Source organism: Cyclopterus lumpus, chromosome 8 (assembly GCF_009769545.1).
Source record: "Cyclopterus lumpus isolate fCycLum1 chromosome 8, fCycLum1.pri, whole genome shotgun sequence".
NCBI classification, from domain to species: Eukaryota; Metazoa; Chordata; class Actinopteri; order Perciformes; family Cyclopteridae; genus Cyclopterus; species Cyclopterus lumpus.
This window is the reverse complement of record NC_046973.1, coordinates 13896921-13916384: the sequence shown is the minus strand read 5'-3', so window position 1 is coordinate 13916384 and position 19464 is coordinate 13896921. Positions and strand designations below refer to the sequence as shown.

At 42.1% G+C, this 19464-nt stretch overlaps 3 protein-coding genes across 4 annotated transcripts; 2 read left to right on the top strand and 1 right to left on the bottom strand.

Moving 5' to 3' along the window:
- The first annotated feature begins 282 nt into the window (after window positions 1-282).
- Window positions 283-2898, top strand: mgp (matrix Gla protein). The gene is made up of 5 exons (XM_034539666.1): window positions 283-329; window positions 1436-1525; window positions 1657-1686; window positions 1884-1989; window positions 2306-2898. The coding sequence occupies exons 2-5, from the start codon at window positions 1465-1467 to the stop codon at window positions 2460-2462; spliced, it is 354 nt and encodes a 117-aa protein (XP_034395557.1). The 5' UTR covers window positions 283-329; window positions 1436-1464; the 3' UTR covers window positions 2463-2898.
- A 4849-nt stretch (window positions 2899-7747) lies between these two features.
- Window positions 7748-10049, top strand: LOC117735136 (pleckstrin homology domain-containing family F member 2-like). The gene is made up of 2 exons (XM_034539598.1): window positions 7748-7994; window positions 8318-10049. Exons 1-2 carry the CDS (start codon window positions 7751-7753, stop codon window positions 8917-8919), a joined length of 846 nt encoding a protein of 281 aa, XP_034395489.1. The 5' UTR covers window positions 7748-7750; the 3' UTR covers window positions 8920-10049.
- A 1704-nt stretch (window positions 10050-11753) lies between these two features.
- Window positions 11754-15248, bottom strand: LOC117734971 (THAP domain-containing protein 5-like). Of its 2 annotated transcripts, none has more exons than XR_004609851.1 (3): window positions 14929-15248; window positions 13986-14367; window positions 11754-13360 (listed from the first exon to the last, which is right to left on the bottom strand). XR_004609851.1 is itself a non-coding variant. In XM_034539343.1 (3 exons), exons 1-3 carry the CDS (start codon window positions 14991-14993, stop codon window positions 12764-12766), a joined length of 795 nt encoding a protein of 264 aa, XP_034395234.1. In that variant the 5' UTR covers window positions 14994-15248; the 3' UTR covers window positions 12618-12763. The 2 variants fall into 2 exon arrangements, 1 of the variants encoding a protein (XP_034395234.1); XM_034539343.1 differs by having other exon boundaries at window positions 12618-13360; window positions 14235-14367.
- Between the last annotated feature and the right edge of the window lie 4216 nt (window positions 15249-19464).

Below are 19464 nucleotides of genomic sequence, written 5' to 3'. Positions count from 1 at the left end.
CAAAAAGACTTTTCATATAATGCTGCCATGGTGGCAAACAGCACAGCAAAATATTATCACATACCTGCTATGAAGCAGGTTTGATGTTCCCGTGTGCCAGCCTACCCGGGGCCGATCAAACGGTGGAAACAAGGGCTGATAGTGTGAGAAGGGAGGAGAGAGGGGGGGGAGAGGGCTAAGGGGGAGGAGGTGGTGGGTGGAAATGAAGGGGTGGGGGGAAGAGCGAGGTGAGTATAAAAGACATGCCGTCGGGAATTGGGGGAATATTTCTCGGGAGCAAAATACAGGGACAGAGAGCTATTTCCAAGACTTCATACTTATCTTTCCTGGTAAGTACAATTAAAATCAAACAATCTGAACGGCATGGGGAAAAGTTTACAGCTTTAATATATAAAGCCAAACTTTTGCAAAACTGCTCATTTTATCTATCAGCCGATGCATTTTAGTACATTTTTTTTTTGTATAAATATGTAATCCTCATAGTACAATAGGCCTTCAGTGGTCTATGTGCAAAGAGTATTTCATGTGCAGCATCAGGTTGGGTGTGTGCATGCCCAGCTGCATGCTGTGGCTTTTTCCAGTGAGGTGGGCACATTCTGTGGGGGAAATGAAAACCACCAGGACCCCTGCTAAGACTCAGACATACAACTCACTATTTTGACACTGTCAGCACCTGAGACACACACACACACACATCTAGATGTCTCTGCCAGTCTTTGTGAACTTTGGGCCCGAGGCTCTCTGTTTCTGTGCCCACGGTGAGTCCGGGTATACGACGGTAAGCCAAGATAAGCCCTAGGGGCTGATGTTATGAGTGCTGCGTGTGTGTGAGAGTGCGTGTCAGGGAGTTGTGCGCGCGTGTTTATGTTTAATGAAAGCTGCTATTGACGGAGAAAAAGGAGGGCTGCTGAAACCCGTCCAAATCCCACAAACAGAAGATGGGGATGAAAGCTTTCTGCACTTCAGGCATGCGAATAGACTGTGTGTGCGTGTGTGTGTGTGTGTGTGAGCGTGTGTGTGTGTGAGTGTGTGTGTGTGTGTGTGTAAACTTTGTTCTCTGATGGTTGTTCCCTACAAACGGAGGCTCCAGCTACTGAGTGGTGTTTGTAGACCGGCCCTGACTGAGTCCTGAGTCCTGTGAATGCACCAAAAAGACCTCTGGTGTTTTATATATATATATATATATATATATATATATATATATATATATATATATATATATATATATATATATATATATGTATGTGCCAGCATGTATGCTAGACGTATGCACAAAACCACGGGCCAAGATTTAGAAACGTTGCTTGTGGTTCAGTTTGGAAATCGGAGCCACTTTCTCTCTCTCCTTTTCCTTTTCCTTCTCCTTCTCCTTCTCCTGTCCAACTACGGTGCCGCTGCCGTGTGTCACTAAAACCCCTTCCTCCTTTTTGTCCAGCGCCACGGAGCAGACCAGCGAGCCCCAGGATGAGGAGCCTTCTTCAGTGTCTGGCACTCTGTGCCGCGGTGTCCTTCTGCGTCTGCTACGGTACAGCTCATCCCCCGATGTCCTCAGCTCCCCTGCCATTCAGCAGCCACTATTTATTTATAACATATATATATATAAACATCCCATTCATCATCATTTATGATTAACCCGACTCCATGTTTTTCCCGTAGATTCTCATGAAAGCACAGAATCCATTGAAGGTGATTTTAAATGTTTATGGAAAAACATGCATGCACTTCTAACAAATATGACGCCCGCCTGTTATCCAATGTCGTGTGTGTTTAACCCTCGCTAACATACCCCAGCCCCCCATGTCGCCGGATCAGCTGCACGGTGCATGCCAATTACCCCGGCTAAAAATCTGGCCCTTTTGTCGAGTACGGTTTTGTGCTTCCAGATGTGTTTGTGCCTCCGAACCGAGCCAACTCGTTCATCACGCCACAGAGGGGCAACGTATACAACCCCGCCAGAGGGAACGGCCACAACTATTACCACTTCATGAGGTAGAAGACACAACCACAGACATGCACGCACAGCAAATAACACTGCGCGACGTACATATGTCCAAACCACAGAGGCAGGCCCACACAATATAGAAAGCCTTTGAGAAAAAGCCTAATTGCACTATTAAAAAAAAGTCTACATGACACAAACACAGAGAGACGGGAACTAAATGCAAGAAATGCAAGAATGGACAAAGAAAAGGCAGCAAAGCGAAGACGCAAGCTGTTTCTGATTACAATCCTCCTCCTTCTTCTCACCACTCTTTCTGTCTGCCTTCATGATGTATACATCTGCCCTCCCCTCCATCTTGTCCAGGAAAATAAAGTCTCCGGCGGAGAGGCGTGCGGAGACCTGCGAGGACTACTCTCCGTGCCGCTTCTACGCCTACCGCCACGGCTTTCAGCAGGCCTACCAGAGATACTTCGCCTCCCGAAATCAACCCCAGAGGCCAGCCGGGACTCGTCGGTACTAAACGGAGAGTATCAGTCTGTCGAAAGCAGAATCATCATTACCGTCTGGGAAAGAACGCGCGCGGGCCCCTCAATCCCCCCGTAGCTCGACTTTTCTATCATTTATGTGGTTGTTTTTGTGGCCTCTCGTGGACGAGAAGTGGCTCCTGGAAGAAAACACATTTTGTAAACACAGAGGCATCCAGTGTGGCTCTCAGCCCGTCATTACGGGCACGTAGAAATCCACGGCCCATCTCGTGTGTAATCTCAGGATAACTTGTATCCACTATTATCACACCTTCACATCATTTATGAGCTTTATGCGCTTTACGCATAGCTCACGTTCCTCACGTTTATCCACCTATTTATCCAGGCCCGCGCTGCTGTCTGTGATCTTTTGTTTTTGTTCACTGCTTTGAAAAAAATGAATAAAATCCCCTTTATTGGGGTTTATCCTAATCCTGTTTATGCAATTTCTTTGTGACGTGGTGTGTGAGAACATTTGGCGTTTAGTGTTAGTGTTGGCAGATGTTGGAGTGATAGTTTTGGTCCAATATGTGCGACTACTCAAAATGAAACGGCTAATATATATTTTTGAAGAGATTAACATTGACGCTTTTGAGAACAGCCAGGGGAAATATTTAAAGGGCCGGGGTATTTAGGGGCATCTATTAGCAGAAGTTGAATGTTCCTAACTACGTTTTCATTTGTGCAAAGTCAGCTGGAACCAAGAATCGTTGTGTTTTTTGTAGCTTCCGAAGAGCCCTTCATATCTACATAGAGAGCGGGTTCTCGTGTATACGGTAACCCAGAACTGACAATCTGCAACGACACCGCAAGCTGCCACGAAATCCTACACGCTGCTCCTTTAAGAAAGGATTTCATAAAATAAATAAAAGATTTCAAGTAATGTTTCATCATTTTTCTCTGCTTAATAAACCATTGTTTAGTTTAGGCCAACCAATCAGATAATTAATGGGTATGGAAATCAGTACAAATTATTAATTATTAGGCAATCTGAGAAGTTTCGGGGGGAAAAACGAAGCAAAGAGCCACAAACTTCCCACTTGTTACGCCAAAAAGGGGCAAAAACTCAAAATCTCATGAACTGTTTTTGATGGAAAATTTTAATCTGCAAAGTCACTAATTTCTGTGGAATAAATAGGTCTGCACGAAGTAGGCCTATGCTCAAGTATTCAAATTATCATAAAACAAAATGTAAAAGCTTCTCTTCCTTTTGAGCGATACAAACGTGGAACTTATGCATAAGATTAATACAATTTTCAAATGTTTACGTTGCTTCGACGTTAACTGCAACATAAATGTTACATAACACACACTTCACCATGGATGCCTATTGGAGCCCGCTATTATAGCCATAGCTATCATAACATAAAGTCAGCCCGTCAGATAAGGATGCATTTCTTATCGTTGGTTAGCGGTTATGTTATTGAATAGGCGATGGTGTGCTTCCTGTACTGGAATGTAACTTTAGCATTCACACTCACATGTTTTTGTTTGCTGTGTTTTGTTCAAACCAACTAACACTGCTATTTAAATTTGAGTGGTGAAGATCTGAAGAGCTTCTTGTAATCTCAGGAGGAATGCGTCAGTGTCCTCCTCGCTGCTGCAGAGTGGACGTCTGCACGGCACAGCGTGGTCATCCTGGATGTTTGTTTAGGCGTGGTGCCAAAAGGCCTCAGATCAGCTCCAGTTGTCCCGAGGTCGAATCCTTCTTCTGTCACAGACATTGACAGTCAAAGTACTCTCAGGACCGGTCCGGAATATAAATATCCAGTCAGAAAAGGCAACAAAAGGAGCAGAGGAGAAAACAATTGTGGGAGGATGCTTTAAATGAAGCTGTTTCTACAGCATCTGATACTGCTTCAACATGACCAACAAAGATCACTTTATATATAATTGTACCCAATAAAATGCAGAAGAATTAGATGTTTTTGTTTTTTGTAATGGTCAAAGCTTACAAAAACACCCTTCTGGAGGCGAGTTAAGTGTTAATGAACATGTCCCACTCCACTGTATGAAGCTTTTTCCAACGCTTTATTGGCAAACCACCCACTTGTTTTTGAAAAAATAAATAAATAAAAGAAACTTTTCCACTTTTCACATTACCCCTCCACAAATCTTCAAACACAGAGGGTTTGTTTCTAAATGTCGCTTTCCTACAAGTAGGAAATCACGGCGGTTTGCAATAAAAGTGAGAGCCCTCAGATTAAATGATGTCACACAATGTGTGACGACGGGTTTCAGGTTGCGTTGCATGTTGTTCTCGGCTGTGTGCACGTAGTGATCCGCTTGTAGAAGTAGTGCGGGTTGCTGTCAAACCGGAACCTCTCCAGGCTGCCAGCTGGCACAGCATCCCAAATATATTATCAAATGTTTCATCACTGGCAGCAAGTAGTCACTGCATCACACTGTTTGAGCATTTCTTCTTCATTGATCTTCATACACAACATTCTTTTAAAGATGTACAAGAAGAAATCTGGTTTCTCAGCAGCAGCTAAAATGACCTATTTTTAGAAGTGTGTGAGGCCAACCTGGGTTGTGAGGACATGATGGACACGCATGGAATCATCGCCGCCAACACCGCCGACACCGCCGACACCGCCTACACCGCCTACACCGCCTACACCGCCTACCCCGCCTACCCTGCCTACACCGCCGACACCGCCTACACCGCCTACACCGCCTACACCGCCTACACCGCCTACACCGCCTACACTGCCTACTACGGACCAATTCCCTATTCGAAGCTGAACCATGACAACAGATTTTGTTTCCTTCTTTTTTACATTTTTTGTCAAGCCAAAAACAGCATGAGCAAAGAAATTCCCAAAAGTGTGCCAGTGTGTCAGAGAGTTTTTTACACAACTTAAAAAGTGAGGGATTTGTGGGATGAAAATGCAAACAGATGTGAGAGAGTGGAGCAACACCTGCACAGATTTATTTTTCCGTCCCGCTCAGAACCACAGAATCGTCTAGGATTCTATAATCGCTGTTGGCCTCTCGAGTAGTGTGATGAAACTAAATAAAGAAAAATACAACTCTGCTGTGTGCGTGTGTGTGTGTGTGTGTGTGTGTGTGTGTGTGTGTGTCTGTGTTGTGTGTCACTCTGATGTATAGTGTATGACTTGTGTATTATAATGTATTTCCTCATCGGAATGGGACAACACCCTATCTACCCTTTGGAGATGCCCTTGTACTTTTGCCTGCATGCGTATATGTTTCCCGCACACTGCATAATAATATCACTGCTGATTGACAGTGTCTTTGACCTGATGATGGAAGAATGCTGTTGGTTTATGGCTGATTAGCATAATGAGTGTACTGCCGGAGAAATCCCACACAGTGCCTGCAGTGACATGTGGAAACTAAATAAAGAAAAATACAACTCTGCTGTGTGCGTGTGTGTGTGTGTGTGTGTGTGTGTGTGTGTGTGTGTGTGTGTGTGTGTGTGTGTGTGTCTGTGTGTGTGTGTGTCTGTGTCTGTGTGTACCAAATGCTAAATGTACACTCATTTTTACTGAAGTTTTCTCATAGACTTCTATGGAAGTCTTCTACTCTTCCCTCGTCTCAAAGTCAATGTTGTTGTTTTTCAGAATCATAAACGACTTATGGTGATGGCTTGGTGCTAACAAGACAGAATTAGAAAATGGAAATGTACCATAGAATATGATAAACAAACAATTGGGTGCAATTGTCCTGGGGTTGTGAGAGTGTGAATGTGGGTCCCAGGCTTTATTTATTATATTATTTATTTAGAACTGCGGACGGGAAACTGTTTTTGTGACGTGAGGCCTCGGTCTCCTGCCAGAGGGAAGGGATTCGAACAGTTTGTGTTTAGGGTGAGAGCGGTCGGCCACCATCATTCTTTAATGCCTCAAGGTCCTGGAGGCGAACAAGTCATGGAGGGACGACAGATTGCAGCCGATCACCCTCTCGGCACATCGAAATGATACGCTGCAGTCGGCCCTTGTCCTCGGCAGTGCCAGACGCTGATGGAGGAGCAGAGGATGGACTCAATGATGGCGGTGTAGAAGTGCACCATCAAGGTCTTTGGCCTTTTTGATGTTGGAGCTGATGTTCAGCTCCAACAGATGGAACTACTTTAGATAACCAAAAAGAAACAGAGAAGATTTGGGAGCTTACTTTATTGGCATAAAGGGCTAATAAATGAAACAAAGCCCACACTGACCACAACATTATTATTATATCATTTTGCCAAACTAATGCTTAATTGGTCAGTGGTTTTCTATAATGTGTTTTATTTTAGCCTAAGTATGTTTAATCATACTGCATAATACACTGTAATTAATCAGTCCAAGTTGTGTGTCACTCTGATGTATAGTGTATGACTTGTGTATTATAATGTATTTCCTCATCGGAATGGGACAACACCCTATCTACCCTTTGGAGATCCCCTTGTACTTTTGCCTGCATGACTATATGTTTCCCGCACGCTGCATAATAATATCACTGCTGATTGACAGTGTCTTTGACCTGATGATGGAAGAATACTGTTGGTTTATGGCTGATTAGCATAATGAGTGTACTGCCGGAGAAACCACACACAGTGCCTGCAGTGACATGTGAGTGACATGTGAGTGACAGTGACACCAGCTGTCACCAAAGTGTTCTTTTTATCCATTCCAGCTGTAGTCTCACGTGACCCATGCTGTCTCCTAAAAAGTGCGTTCCCCCGGAACTAAGACGGGTGTTAAGTTCTGGGGGAAGGCACCTAGGAGAAAGGGTTTCGTATGGTGAAGTTGTGTGCAGACGTGTGCAGACTTTCATATATGATGTCATGCAGTGAGGAAAGAGGTCGCATATTGTCATTAAAAGCACAAGTGCATTCAAAATGTGCGTGAAAACACCGAGCAGCTCATTTTAACGGTATATTGTTGTTATTGTTAATGTTTTACATGCAAATTATTCATCTAAAACTGAAACTATTGCAACTGTGTCCGTTAAATAACGTTGGAGCAGAAATATAATTAAAAAACACAATAGTTTCCTCTAAAATGTGGCCTACTACACTGAAAGTGTAAAGTTACAATTTTTGCTCTGAATTTTGCAGTCATTTTTATACTTTAAAATAAAATATCTTTAAAATAAAATGTCATAGAAGTACAACAACATGCGGGCCCGCACCACACGACCTCTCTTTATTTCTTGTTTAACGGGTTCGACCGCGGTTAGTCCCGTCGCGTCATCACGAAGCGAGCCTGACTCCGCCCACCCGCCTTGTGTGTGCGTGTGATCCCGGCGCTGCCGCAGATGTTTGGCCACCGCGATGGACCTGCTGACGTTCGACAAGCAGAACCGCGACCGTATCCACGCTGTGGATGTATCATTTGGTCCAGCGGGGGCGCCCCTCTCCAAGCCGGGTCGGGTCCTGATGGGACAGGGCCGTCTGATGAAGCAGGGTCGCCGCAAGCCCCAGCCGAAGGATTTCTTCCTCTTCAATGACTTGCTGGTGTATGGCAGCATCATCCTGAACGGCCGCTGGCACAATAATCAGAAGGTCATCCCTCTGGGTGAGCAGGACACTCGGTCAGACCCGTGAAGAGAAACATGGGTCAAACTAGAGTATCTGTATTTATACCAAGTATAATTCTGTTCACCCTCCTTGCATTTATGTAAATCCTATAGAATAAAATGATCTCTATCATTGAATATCACAAGGGCCAAGTCAAAACATACGACTGCATTCAACTAATATATGCTGAGAGTCTTGTGCAGAAATGGGAAGTTTGCAGGTAGAAAAGTGCAGAAATGTGTCTTTCTGGATAAAGCATGTTGGCCAGACCACATGCTCTCATGCAATGTTATCAATATGCCATCTTGACTGTCATTTCAGAGGACATCAAGCTCGAGGACATGGAGGACAGTGAGAGACTGAGCAACCAATGGCTGATACGTACACCGTGCAAGTCCTTCTTTGTGTCCGCCTCTTCGTACGAGGAGAAGTGGGCCTGGATGGAGCACATCGAACAGTGCCAGTCCAACCTGCTGCAGGGCGACGGCAGCCATCCCGGTGCCGCCTTCGCCGTCGCCTGGATCCCGGACCAGGCCGCCTTCAAATGCATGCGCTGCTTCAACAAGTTCACGGCGACCAGGCGCCGCCACCACTGCCGAAAGTGTGGCTTCCTGGTGTGCAGCGCGTGCTCCACGCAGCGAGCGGTGATCCACCACATTCACCCCACCAAGCTGCTGAGGGTCTGCGGCCTGTGCGACGCGAAGGATAAGGAGGACAAGCCGTCCGGCCCGGGAGGAAACGTCCCGGGAAAGAATAGCTCCGAGGACAATGAGGACAATGAGGCAGCGTCCAGCGATGAAGACGAGAGAGTGGAGATGATGCAGAGCCACACTTACAGCAGCTGGCTGGTTTCCCATAACGGCGCCAGTGGACAGATGGGCACCTACGTTTACCCGAGACCAATGAATCAGAGGCCCAAATGAGACATTAAGCACATCAAGGAGATGTCTCAGGCAATGAATATGAATAATGGGCCCATGGGCTCAGATGACACAAAGGTAATCAAATGCACTAGAGGTATAGGTTTAAAAATGAAAAGCCTTGAAAGATAACTGTGTTGTATTTTTACCTATTTAATGCCGTCATTACTCAGTTTTTAAACACAGTTCTCGATCCATTAAGAAAACCCCATTATCTTCTCACATATGATTTGATGTCAAAGGATGTTGAGAAGAGCAGTGTATGCGATTATGAAACTGCATATTAACAGTTTATACTTGGCTACTCAAAACAATAGAGCGCTCACAAAACTTGTAAATGATTTGTGTCTTTAGTGATTATTAGATTATTGAGTCAGATGCACCAATTACACATGCATTAACTTCATCTTTATCATAAAATGTTATTAAATCCCTATTTTCATAATTACAGCGTTTCAGAGGACTTCTTTATTTTATAACAGATTTTTTTATTTTCCAAAATGCCCTTTTGTTTTCCAAAATCTGCTTTTATTTCATGTCGCACATTTTTATGAAAAGTGTGTCATGAAATGTCTCCAATGATATCCAATAGAATAGTTATTATGAACATTGATGATGAAATAACACTTCATAATGATGAGTTGAGTTTGAATAATGTCTCAATTATAATTGTGTATTTCAGAAATGTCTTTTTAATTGAATTAATATTGAACACTTCAAGGCTCCATGCATGGTTCTGCGTACATGAGGCTGACGGTTCACATCAGGTCTCGTTTACAAGTGGAGATGCTTGAATCTGATTGGTCCTGGCAGTTTGTGACTCTGCATTGTTGTTCATTTTAATACACAGGGTGTTGATATCAGCATGAGCTACATTCAGGAGGAGTCCGTAGAACACTGGCCTGTTATGGTTATGGACAGACGGCAAAACCTGCTTTTCTAAGATGGCTGTCATAAACAATTGAATGCTCAACTGTTTCTAATCTTGGCATGACCCATTTCTGGGAATGTAGCGTCAAACCTGTCCGACCGCCACGCACGAGGAAATGCGGCCTATTTTCCGGTAAAGGACAAATCGGAATGTTCACAAGCTCGTTTGGTTCTTATTTGGTTTCTTTAATAGAACTGGTGAACCATATCCGGTGCGTTCTGTGTTGTTTGTGAGTTATGATCGTCATGAAGCACTTCTATATGTGAAATAAATCAATAATCTTTATCTCAAATCTTTAAAAAAAAAACTGCTTTATTTCTGAAGATTTGGTGAAATAATCAAACTTGACACCATGTGCTCTCGTCTCTCTTACAGCTCTTATTTTACACCATAATAACTGTATAACTATGTGAGTGTTGTTGGGACAGTCTGATTTATTTCTGTCCCCAAGGGGCCCTAGAGTCAGTTCTCGCTGGGTTCAAATCGGCTGAGTCCCAAACATTTCAGTACACTTGACGGCACTGGCAGTAAGAACATTATTGGAATAGAGACGGTTGCGTAATATCTGACAGGTTGGCATCCTTATTATTTACTATGCAGACGACACTCAAAAACATAATAACAGCACGTGCACATGCTAGTGTTGCACATGCACGACTTAAAACAATCTGAATATATATTGTTAAGCTGTCTTTCTGAGCACTTTCCACCAATGTACCTTTCAAAATAAAACGTTTGAATACCTTTAAGGCAGATTGTGTATTCTGCACTGGACTAAAATGAATACGGTCATCCATAACCGTTTATAGGATGTATAAAGGAAGGCCGGAATATCATGCAGTCACGTTCCTCCAAAGACAAAACATTCCCCTAAATATTAGTATACAACACCACAAATATGACTATGAGGCACCTCACATGTATTATACTGCTTTCAAGGGCAGATCAGAGTTCAGAGATGGAGTTCAGAGCATTTTGAGGATGGCCTCTGAACTGCAAAGGATTTCATCGCATCAACTTACAATATTTGCTGATGTGTAGGAAACGCCCGAGTTGATTACCATTAACTCCTGGAGCCTTTTAATACATATTTAATCAGACAAGCATGACATTAAAGGCCACATTGGAGATCCATTTCACGTACTTGTTACAATATGATGACTGAGGTGTTTAATCAATCACATAAAGGACTTTATACACGCTACAAACATAATGGTCTGACTCAGCAGTACAGAGCACAGAATCTGCTTTAAAGGTACTAAATGTTTTATTTTGAAGGGTTGATTGTTGCAAAGTGTTCAGAAAGGCAGGAAAAAAAGAAGCAAAGAAGAAAAAAAAGAAGCTTCACACGATGTATAAGTATAGATGATTTGAAGTTGGGGGTGAGGTAAGCACTTGTTATTGTTGTCTGCTGGAATGTAAATGAATGGAGCTCCTGCCACCTAGTGTCACTTGTGGCTTTTGCTGCGAGGGACACGTGAAACTCCTGAATCTTGGCTCATTAGACAGTCTGTTGCTTATGAGTGGAGGTGGTGTGCATTATTGAAGCTTCACTTAACGCCACCTGCTGCTGCAAACCATGTTTGATCATTGTTTTATTTTGTCATTAATTATTAATTGTTTCGGTAATGATCTGTGAGTTGAGTGTTGAGGTCAAAGATGATGTCACCAGTCCCAACTCTGTGAGCGAGGTTGTATGTTATATACACACACACATATATATATATATATATATATATATATATATACATACAGTATGTGTATATACATATATATATATGTATATATATATATATATGTATATATACATATATATATATATGTATATATATATACATACATAAACATATATATATATATATATATATATATATATATATATATGTTTATTGTTGAAGTGGCAGCTTTTGTACATCACCCTCACGTAAGGTTTGACACTCCTGGGGTCATATTTGCCACAAAGGGGAAATTATATTTTAGCTGTTTCCATTAAATGAACAGTGTGTAGGATTTAGGGAGATTCATGGGCAGAAATGGAATACAATATTCATTCATTAATAGCCACTTGAAACTTAATAATTGTTCTGTTGTCGTTACCTCAGAATACTTCCTTCATATTGCACTGCCATAGCCCAGAATGGACTAACTCCTAAACGCTGCTCCTTTAAAGAGCATCACTTATTTAGAGAGGTTGTTACCGGGGCAACGTCACATTTAAACACTCGGTCAGCTTTTTGTTCCGTTCAGAGATGAGGAGTTAAGTCCACCAGAAGACTATAGAGATGCAGCTCCTGCTAATATCGGCGATAACGGCCAACGTTACCAGAGGTTGCATCGACTTGATTGTGATGCGTTCAAGCTTCACTAATGGAAAACGAGTGTTGGACAAACGTACATTACGCAATCATGATGGGTTCAATTGTAAAATGTATTTCTGGGGAGGAACCTAAATAAATACAGTTGTTTAAAAGGAGATGTTTTTTTATCCGCTATATAAAACAGGTATAAGAGAGGGAATTATGAACTAAAACTACTACTACTACAAGATTTATTAGCAAAAAATGGCAAGTACTTTTAAATAAAATACAATAATTTATTTCCAATTCATTTGAAATGTGTGTTGTATGCAAATAACCACTATAGAGGGGAATAACAAAGTAAAAGGGTAACAATTAAAGTTTTTGACGGTTCATAATGACTTCCGGACAGCTGAAAATTATTTTCAGGACTGTTCAGAGACGGTGGTATAAAAATATATATATATATATATATATATATATATATATACACACACAGTATATACAGTCTGGAGCCTTGCAGTTAAAAAAAATGCAATTTGTGCATCTCTACAAGAGACTTTTAACATTAACAGACTTCTGAACAGCTTCTTCCCCGAAGCTTTGAGCTGGACCTCCATTATTTATGAACTGCTGCAAGAGCTTTTTCAACCGCATTCAACTTCTTCTTCAGCTCCTGTGTCAGATTTTTCATGGACAAGAGTCTCGACTTCATTCTCCTCGTCTCCTGACACTTTAACTTCAGCTTTTTGTGAGCCAAGACAAGCTGATCTTGCACTGCGTCCACTTTACGTTTCAACGTCCTGGGAGAACCAGAAACAATGTAGTTGTGATCGGTGCCCACATAGATCTGCTCTTGTTTCAGACTCCGGTAGCTGTGATCATGCAAAGCTGATTGTGAGCTTACGCTCGTCGCACCCTCAGTTGTGTCATCAGAAACAACCTCGTCGACATCGGCACCGACAATAACCCTGACAATGTCATCGTCAAGGACGTCGGTAAAAACACCCTCGGCATCATCCACGACATCGTCCAAGGCATCGTCCTCCTCGATAGGCGCTTGCTCCGCATGGGCAATGTTATAAGGTCCATTGTCAATGTTGGTCAAACGCAGCAGGTTAGTCTGTGTGGTCGCGTTAGTTACATCCTCTATCAACCAATGGTTTTGAAATACAAAAATGGTCGGCACGGCAGTCTCCTTCAGCCTCCTCTTGCCCTAAAGATAAATACAGAAGGGAAGTTGACATAGGATTTTTTTTAGTGTTTTTTTTTTTTTACAAATAATTGAGTATTTTGTGATTTAAAAAAGGAGCAGTGTGTAGGATTTAGTGACATCTGGCAAAGATTGCAACCAAAAGAAATACACCTTTCCCTCAACCCTTTCCTTTCCAAGCGTCTCAGAGAACTACGGTGGCCTTCAGGTAACGCAAAACCCCCAAAGGCTCTCTCTAGAGCCGGTGTTTGGTTTGTCCTTTCTGGGCCACTGTAGAGACATGGCGGTGCAACATGGCGCATTTTGTGAAGAGATACGAAGGGCTGATTCTGAGCTAAGAAAAAACACAATTTATAGATTCAAGCGATTATACACTAATGAAAACACAATTCTGAATATTATATGTCCTTTCTACCGATAGATCCCCCTAAATCCTCCACACTGGACCTTTAAGTTCAGACTTTATGGTGGTTTTCCTTATACTCATGTTAGACTGTATAACCAAAAGAAGACAACAAACAAGATAAAAGAAGAAAATAAAAAAACACACATTTTGTAACCATTTATAAAAAGAGTATGCACACACAGGAACCTTGAAATCAGAATTACATTATACTTGCATGCGCACCAAGTTTTGGCAGTTGTAATGAAACTTGAGTAGAGGTTGGTAAAAATGAAAAGGGAGCCATCAGGATCACGGACGTCATCTGGTCGAGCGGTGGTTTCATTAAATGCTGCTATCCACACATTCAGATACGTCTTTACTGATAAGTCACCTCCACGACAGGTCTGGTATTTCAACAGCTTTCGCAACGACGCATTGGAACGTTTAGAAAATTCACTGTGTGAGTTAATGCACTGAAATGTATCCGTCTACCTCCTTGTCTATGAAGAACTGATCCTCCTTAAAGTGCGTACTGCACAGACGCGAACTTTTAGACGGGATCCAGTTCCTTCTTCTCACGTTCAGCAACCATTGCGTCAGCCTTTCATTATCACCCAGAGGAAATCTGTTTGAAGAAGAAGAAGGTGAAGTTAACTGTTGTGGCTTTAGACATTCCAGTATATTATAACAGACACATGCATGAAAAGTGAATATCAAACCATGTGTCAGTATTCACTGCAGAGCTTTTGGCAATGTTATGGGCACTTGGGTGGGTGGAGGTCACACCAGGAGAGATATGCTCCGATTCTACTAGAGCACTAATGGCACTGAAGGGTGGGACGATTATCTAAATGGGGAGCACTTTGGGTTCTCCTGAGTCCCGGCTCACAGAGGAGCTGGACTGCAGAAGCTTCTAACTCGATCAGTGGTGTTCTACAAATGACCTCCGGGGGGCAGCAACGCGCATGCGCTGCGTCTCATCTGCCGCTAAACGTACCAGTAGAAGAAATGTTCATTCACAAACGTAAAAAAAAAAAATTTAAAAAAAAGGAGACAAACGCCAAAGCTAGCGAGCTAGCTTGGTTAGAAAAAGTGCATCTGTAATTCACGGTAAAAAAATAAAATAAATTGTGACGTTACTTTTAGCTTTCGAACAACAGGCTCTAAACACTGCAACGCTACTTACCGGAAGAAATTGACGTCTGAGCCCTTTGAATGTCTCCTTGAACAACCGTAGGCCGAGCAAGACATCTTACTCGACTAGCCGCAATGTTAACATCAACTTTATTGGACTGAAAACGCACCGCGGGAGGGTTAAAGTGCTCACACCAACACACGGATGGCACCCACAGGCTGTCTACGAGAGGACCGTAAGATAGCACCTCTAGGCCGCCTGTGAGAAGGGGGCGAAGCATTTGGCCCGGTGTGAAAAGTGAAGCCAAGGCGGAAGTGGCTCAAACCCGCTTTCTCTCTGCAGGCGGGGAGGGAACGAGTCCTCTGGTTGCAAACACAGGGCTTCTTCTTCGTGTTTGTTGTTTCTGGATGCGCGTTACTGCCACCAACCGGTGCGGAGTGGGGACGGGGACTCGGACAGTCACTCATAATATCATGACCAAAAAAAATAACACCATAACACTTCTCCCCAGAAGTGTATGTAAAATAACGTAAATCCTAACTCAAATTCATTTATTTAGGATTCAGCATCAGTTCCCTTTCTCTCGGCATCATAAACCTTTGCACAGACATAACATGTTCTGAGGTTTCTCAGTGAGTACAACTTCTATACCAACCTACAGATCTATTTGGTTCTCCTATGTTATTATGGTTCCCGTACAGGTTCCATCATTTGGATTCTGGTGTATTTGCTGTATCTCTTCAAAACATCTGGCCTGCTGTCTGACTGGCAAAGCTTCAAACTGGCGAGCTGGAATCAGAACTGATGCTCTTCGGGTCACCTATTCGATCCATTGCCATATCCAGCATCTCCCCATGTACACACTAATAATTCATCAATGATTCCATTGAGAAGTGCAATGCGGTGATCTGGAAAAACGAATGAAATACCAATTTGTTTCTTTTTGTTCTTCTTGTTTCTGAGTTTCAGTGCATGTTCATTTTATAAAGGATGGGACCATTTAGAGTAAAATAGACCTTTTTTGGTCTGTATTTTAGATGCGCGCAGACATTTCTTTACCAGGAATTGCATATACCAAGTTAAAAATAAAGTCCTATTAGTAATAAAAATAATAAAATACTGTATTATTGGTCTATAACAGATCCATCCAATACATCATTAATTTGAATTGCCATCTTATCTGTACATTTGGTTTGGAGTCCGCCCAAAGTGTGACATTTTACCTACATTTTCCTTCAAAACATAATAAACTATTTAGTTTGACCATGTTTCCCTCCTCACATAACGTTGAACATGATCGATCCATTAAAATCTTAGGACTGTAATATATATATATATATATATATATATATATATATATATATATAGAGAGAGAGAGAGAGAGAGAGAGAGAGAGAGAGAGAGAGAGAGGCCCTGGCCCCAGACCCCCTCCACAGCATCAGCAACAGAGCTATGCAGCAGCCCTTGGCCCCAGACCCCTCCACAGCATCAGCAACAGAGTTATGTTGCAGCTGATCCCAGGCCTGTTGCCACAGCCCCTCACTCTGCTCCTTCAGAGCTGGGAGACATCAGAGAGATGCTGCACATCCTGTGTGATCGCCTCCTATTGAAATGATAAGTACATACAATATATAGATAGAAAATTAGATGATCATTTTTGATGACATTTTATTATTATTACTATTCCACTGTAACTACACCCGCTTGATTTGATTAGACTTTATAGAAATGAAATGTAATACTCTTTATTTATGGAAGGATAATCTTCACAATTGTCTCACCAAATAGGTTCATGTTTTTTTTGTTTTGTTTTGTTTTATCTTCTTTTGATCAATTTAAATGCGTTCTTTCCAAATAAGCTGCTGGAACATTCAGGGCCTCTACTCCTCAACCTTTGGGCTGAAGAGTACGAACCCTGAATTCCTCAAATCTATTGAACATGTTGATATTCTTGTGTTAAAAGAAACATGGTGTCAGAATGATGCGCTCACTCACTGTCCTTCAGGATATCACAAAGTCATGGTGCCCTCTATAAAGGCCAAAACAATACGTAAGGGCAGAACTTCTGGGGGGATCTTGGTCTGGTATAGAGGAGAGCTGGCCAATCACATTTCAACAGTAAAACAAGGGAAGTCACACGTTTGGCTAAAGCTTAATAAAAGTATTGGATTAGCTGACAGAGACATTCACCTATGTGCTACATACATCCCCCCAGCAGAGTCTCCTTATTATGAGGAGGACATCTTTGATACTCTCCAAGGCCCAAGGAATTGTGCTGTTGTGTGGAGACCTGAATGCAAGGACTGGATGTGAGACTTCCTGGATCCACAGGGCAACAGCCATGTATTTGGTCAAGCCCCTCTTTACATCACACCAACCATCATCAACTGGAACAACCTCGACTATCAAATAAATCAGAATGGCAGGGAGGTAGTGCACCTCTGTCGGACCTTAGGCCTGTACATAGTTAATGGAAGGTTCAGAGGGGACTCTTTAGGGAGGTTCACATACTCCTCAGCTCTTGGCTGTAGTGTAGTCGACTATGCTCTCACTGACATGGACCCCTCCACTATCAATGCATTCACTGTCAGGCAGCAATCCCCACTTTCAGACCACAACCAAATAAATGTCTATTTTAAAACATCGAATCAACTCAACCCCCCCAAAAAGGAGTCCAGTAAGCTGTACCAACTTAACCCAACATACAGATGGACAGTGGGGACAAATTCTTCATGGCGTTAAATTCCCCTGATCTATTCAGTAAAATGTTGAAAATTCAGGGGAAATCGGTACGACACGACCAAGGGTGGCGTTAACATGGCCACTGCTGACGTCAACACATTGTTTCACGAGGCAGCTATTAATGCCAACCTTGTCAAAATTAAGAGACAGTACAAGAAGAAACAAAATAATGAAAAATGGTTTGACAATGAATGTAAAAGTATCAGAAAAGATCTGCGAAAAATATTACATTTAAAACATCGCCAACCAAACAATCACGACTTACGAATTAGCTTTAGCGAAACTCTCAAAAGATATAAATACACAATTAGGAACAAAAAACAAAATTATACAAATGAAAGATTGGAGAAAATTGAAAGCTCCATACATCAAAACCAATTCTGGGATATGTTAAATACATTGAGCACAACAAAGCCACAGCCATTACCCATTCAAGATGGTGACATGTGGAAATCACACTTTGAGAATCTTTATAAAGACATTCCACCAAATGAACTAAATTCAAACCACAAAACTATTAGAAAAAAACTGCAAACATTAGAATTGACAATTAAAACCAATCAGAACCCTCTTGACTTCCAAATCTCTTTGGAAGAATTGATGGGAAAAATAAAATGTATCAAAACTAAACAAGCTTGTGGTCCAGACAACATCAAAAATGAAATGCTTAAAAACATCACTCCTGCAATGCAAGGTGTCGTGCTCAAGTTGTTTAACATCGTCCTGGGTTAAGGCTGCTTTCCAGACATCTGGTGTCAGGGGCTTATTTCTCCAATTTATAAATGTGGAAATAAATTAGACCCCATTAACTAACGTGGCATCTGCATTAGCAGTTGCCTGGGGAAGTTATTTTGCAGCATTATAAATAACAGAATCTTAGATTATCTGGACCAACACAACATCCTTAGTAAAACTCAAATTGGCTTTCTTCCAAAACACCGATCATGTTTATACCCTTCACACGCTCATCCAGAAACATGTGCACCAAACAAATGGAAAGATATTTGCTTGTTTCATTGATTTTAAGAAAGCATTTGATTCAATTTGGCATAAAGGACTATGTTACAGACTTCTGCAATCTGGCATTGGAGGAAAAGTCTATGACATTATAAAATATATGTATCTAAACAATAAGTGTGCTGTAAAAATAGGAGAAAGACGCACTGACTTCTTTGCCCAGAGAAGAGGCGTCCGTCAAGGCTGCAATCTGAGTCCGACACTTTTCAACATCTATATAAATGAACTAGCAGTGCAGTTGGACCAGAGTGCAGCCCCAGGCCTCTGTCTCCTAGACAGAGAGGTGAAGTCTCTGTTATATGCAGACGACCTGGTTCTGTTGTCTCCCACAGAGCAGGGACTCCAACAACAGCTAGACCTCCTGGAGGACTACTGTCAGAACTGGGCCCTAGCAGTAAATCTAAAGAAGACAAACATCATGATCTTCCAAAAAAGGCCCAGATGTCAGGAAAACAAACACCATTTTAATCTAGGAAGTACCACCATAGAACACACCATGAGTTACACCTATCTGGGTCTGACTATTACAGCCTCAGGGAGTTTCAGCCTGGCAGTGAATGCACTAAAAGAAAAGGCCAGAAGAGCCCTCTATGCAATTAAAAGAACATTTTATAATATCCAAATTCCAATCAAAATCTGATAATCTGATCAAGCCCATTGCGCTGTATGGTAGTGAAGTTTGGGGTCCACTCAGTCACCATAGCTACACTAGATGGGACAAACACCCCACAGAAGCACTACATGCAGAATTCTGCAGAACGATCCTCAACACCAACAAATGGATGTAGGGCAGAATTAGGCAGATATCCCCTTATAATAAACATTAAC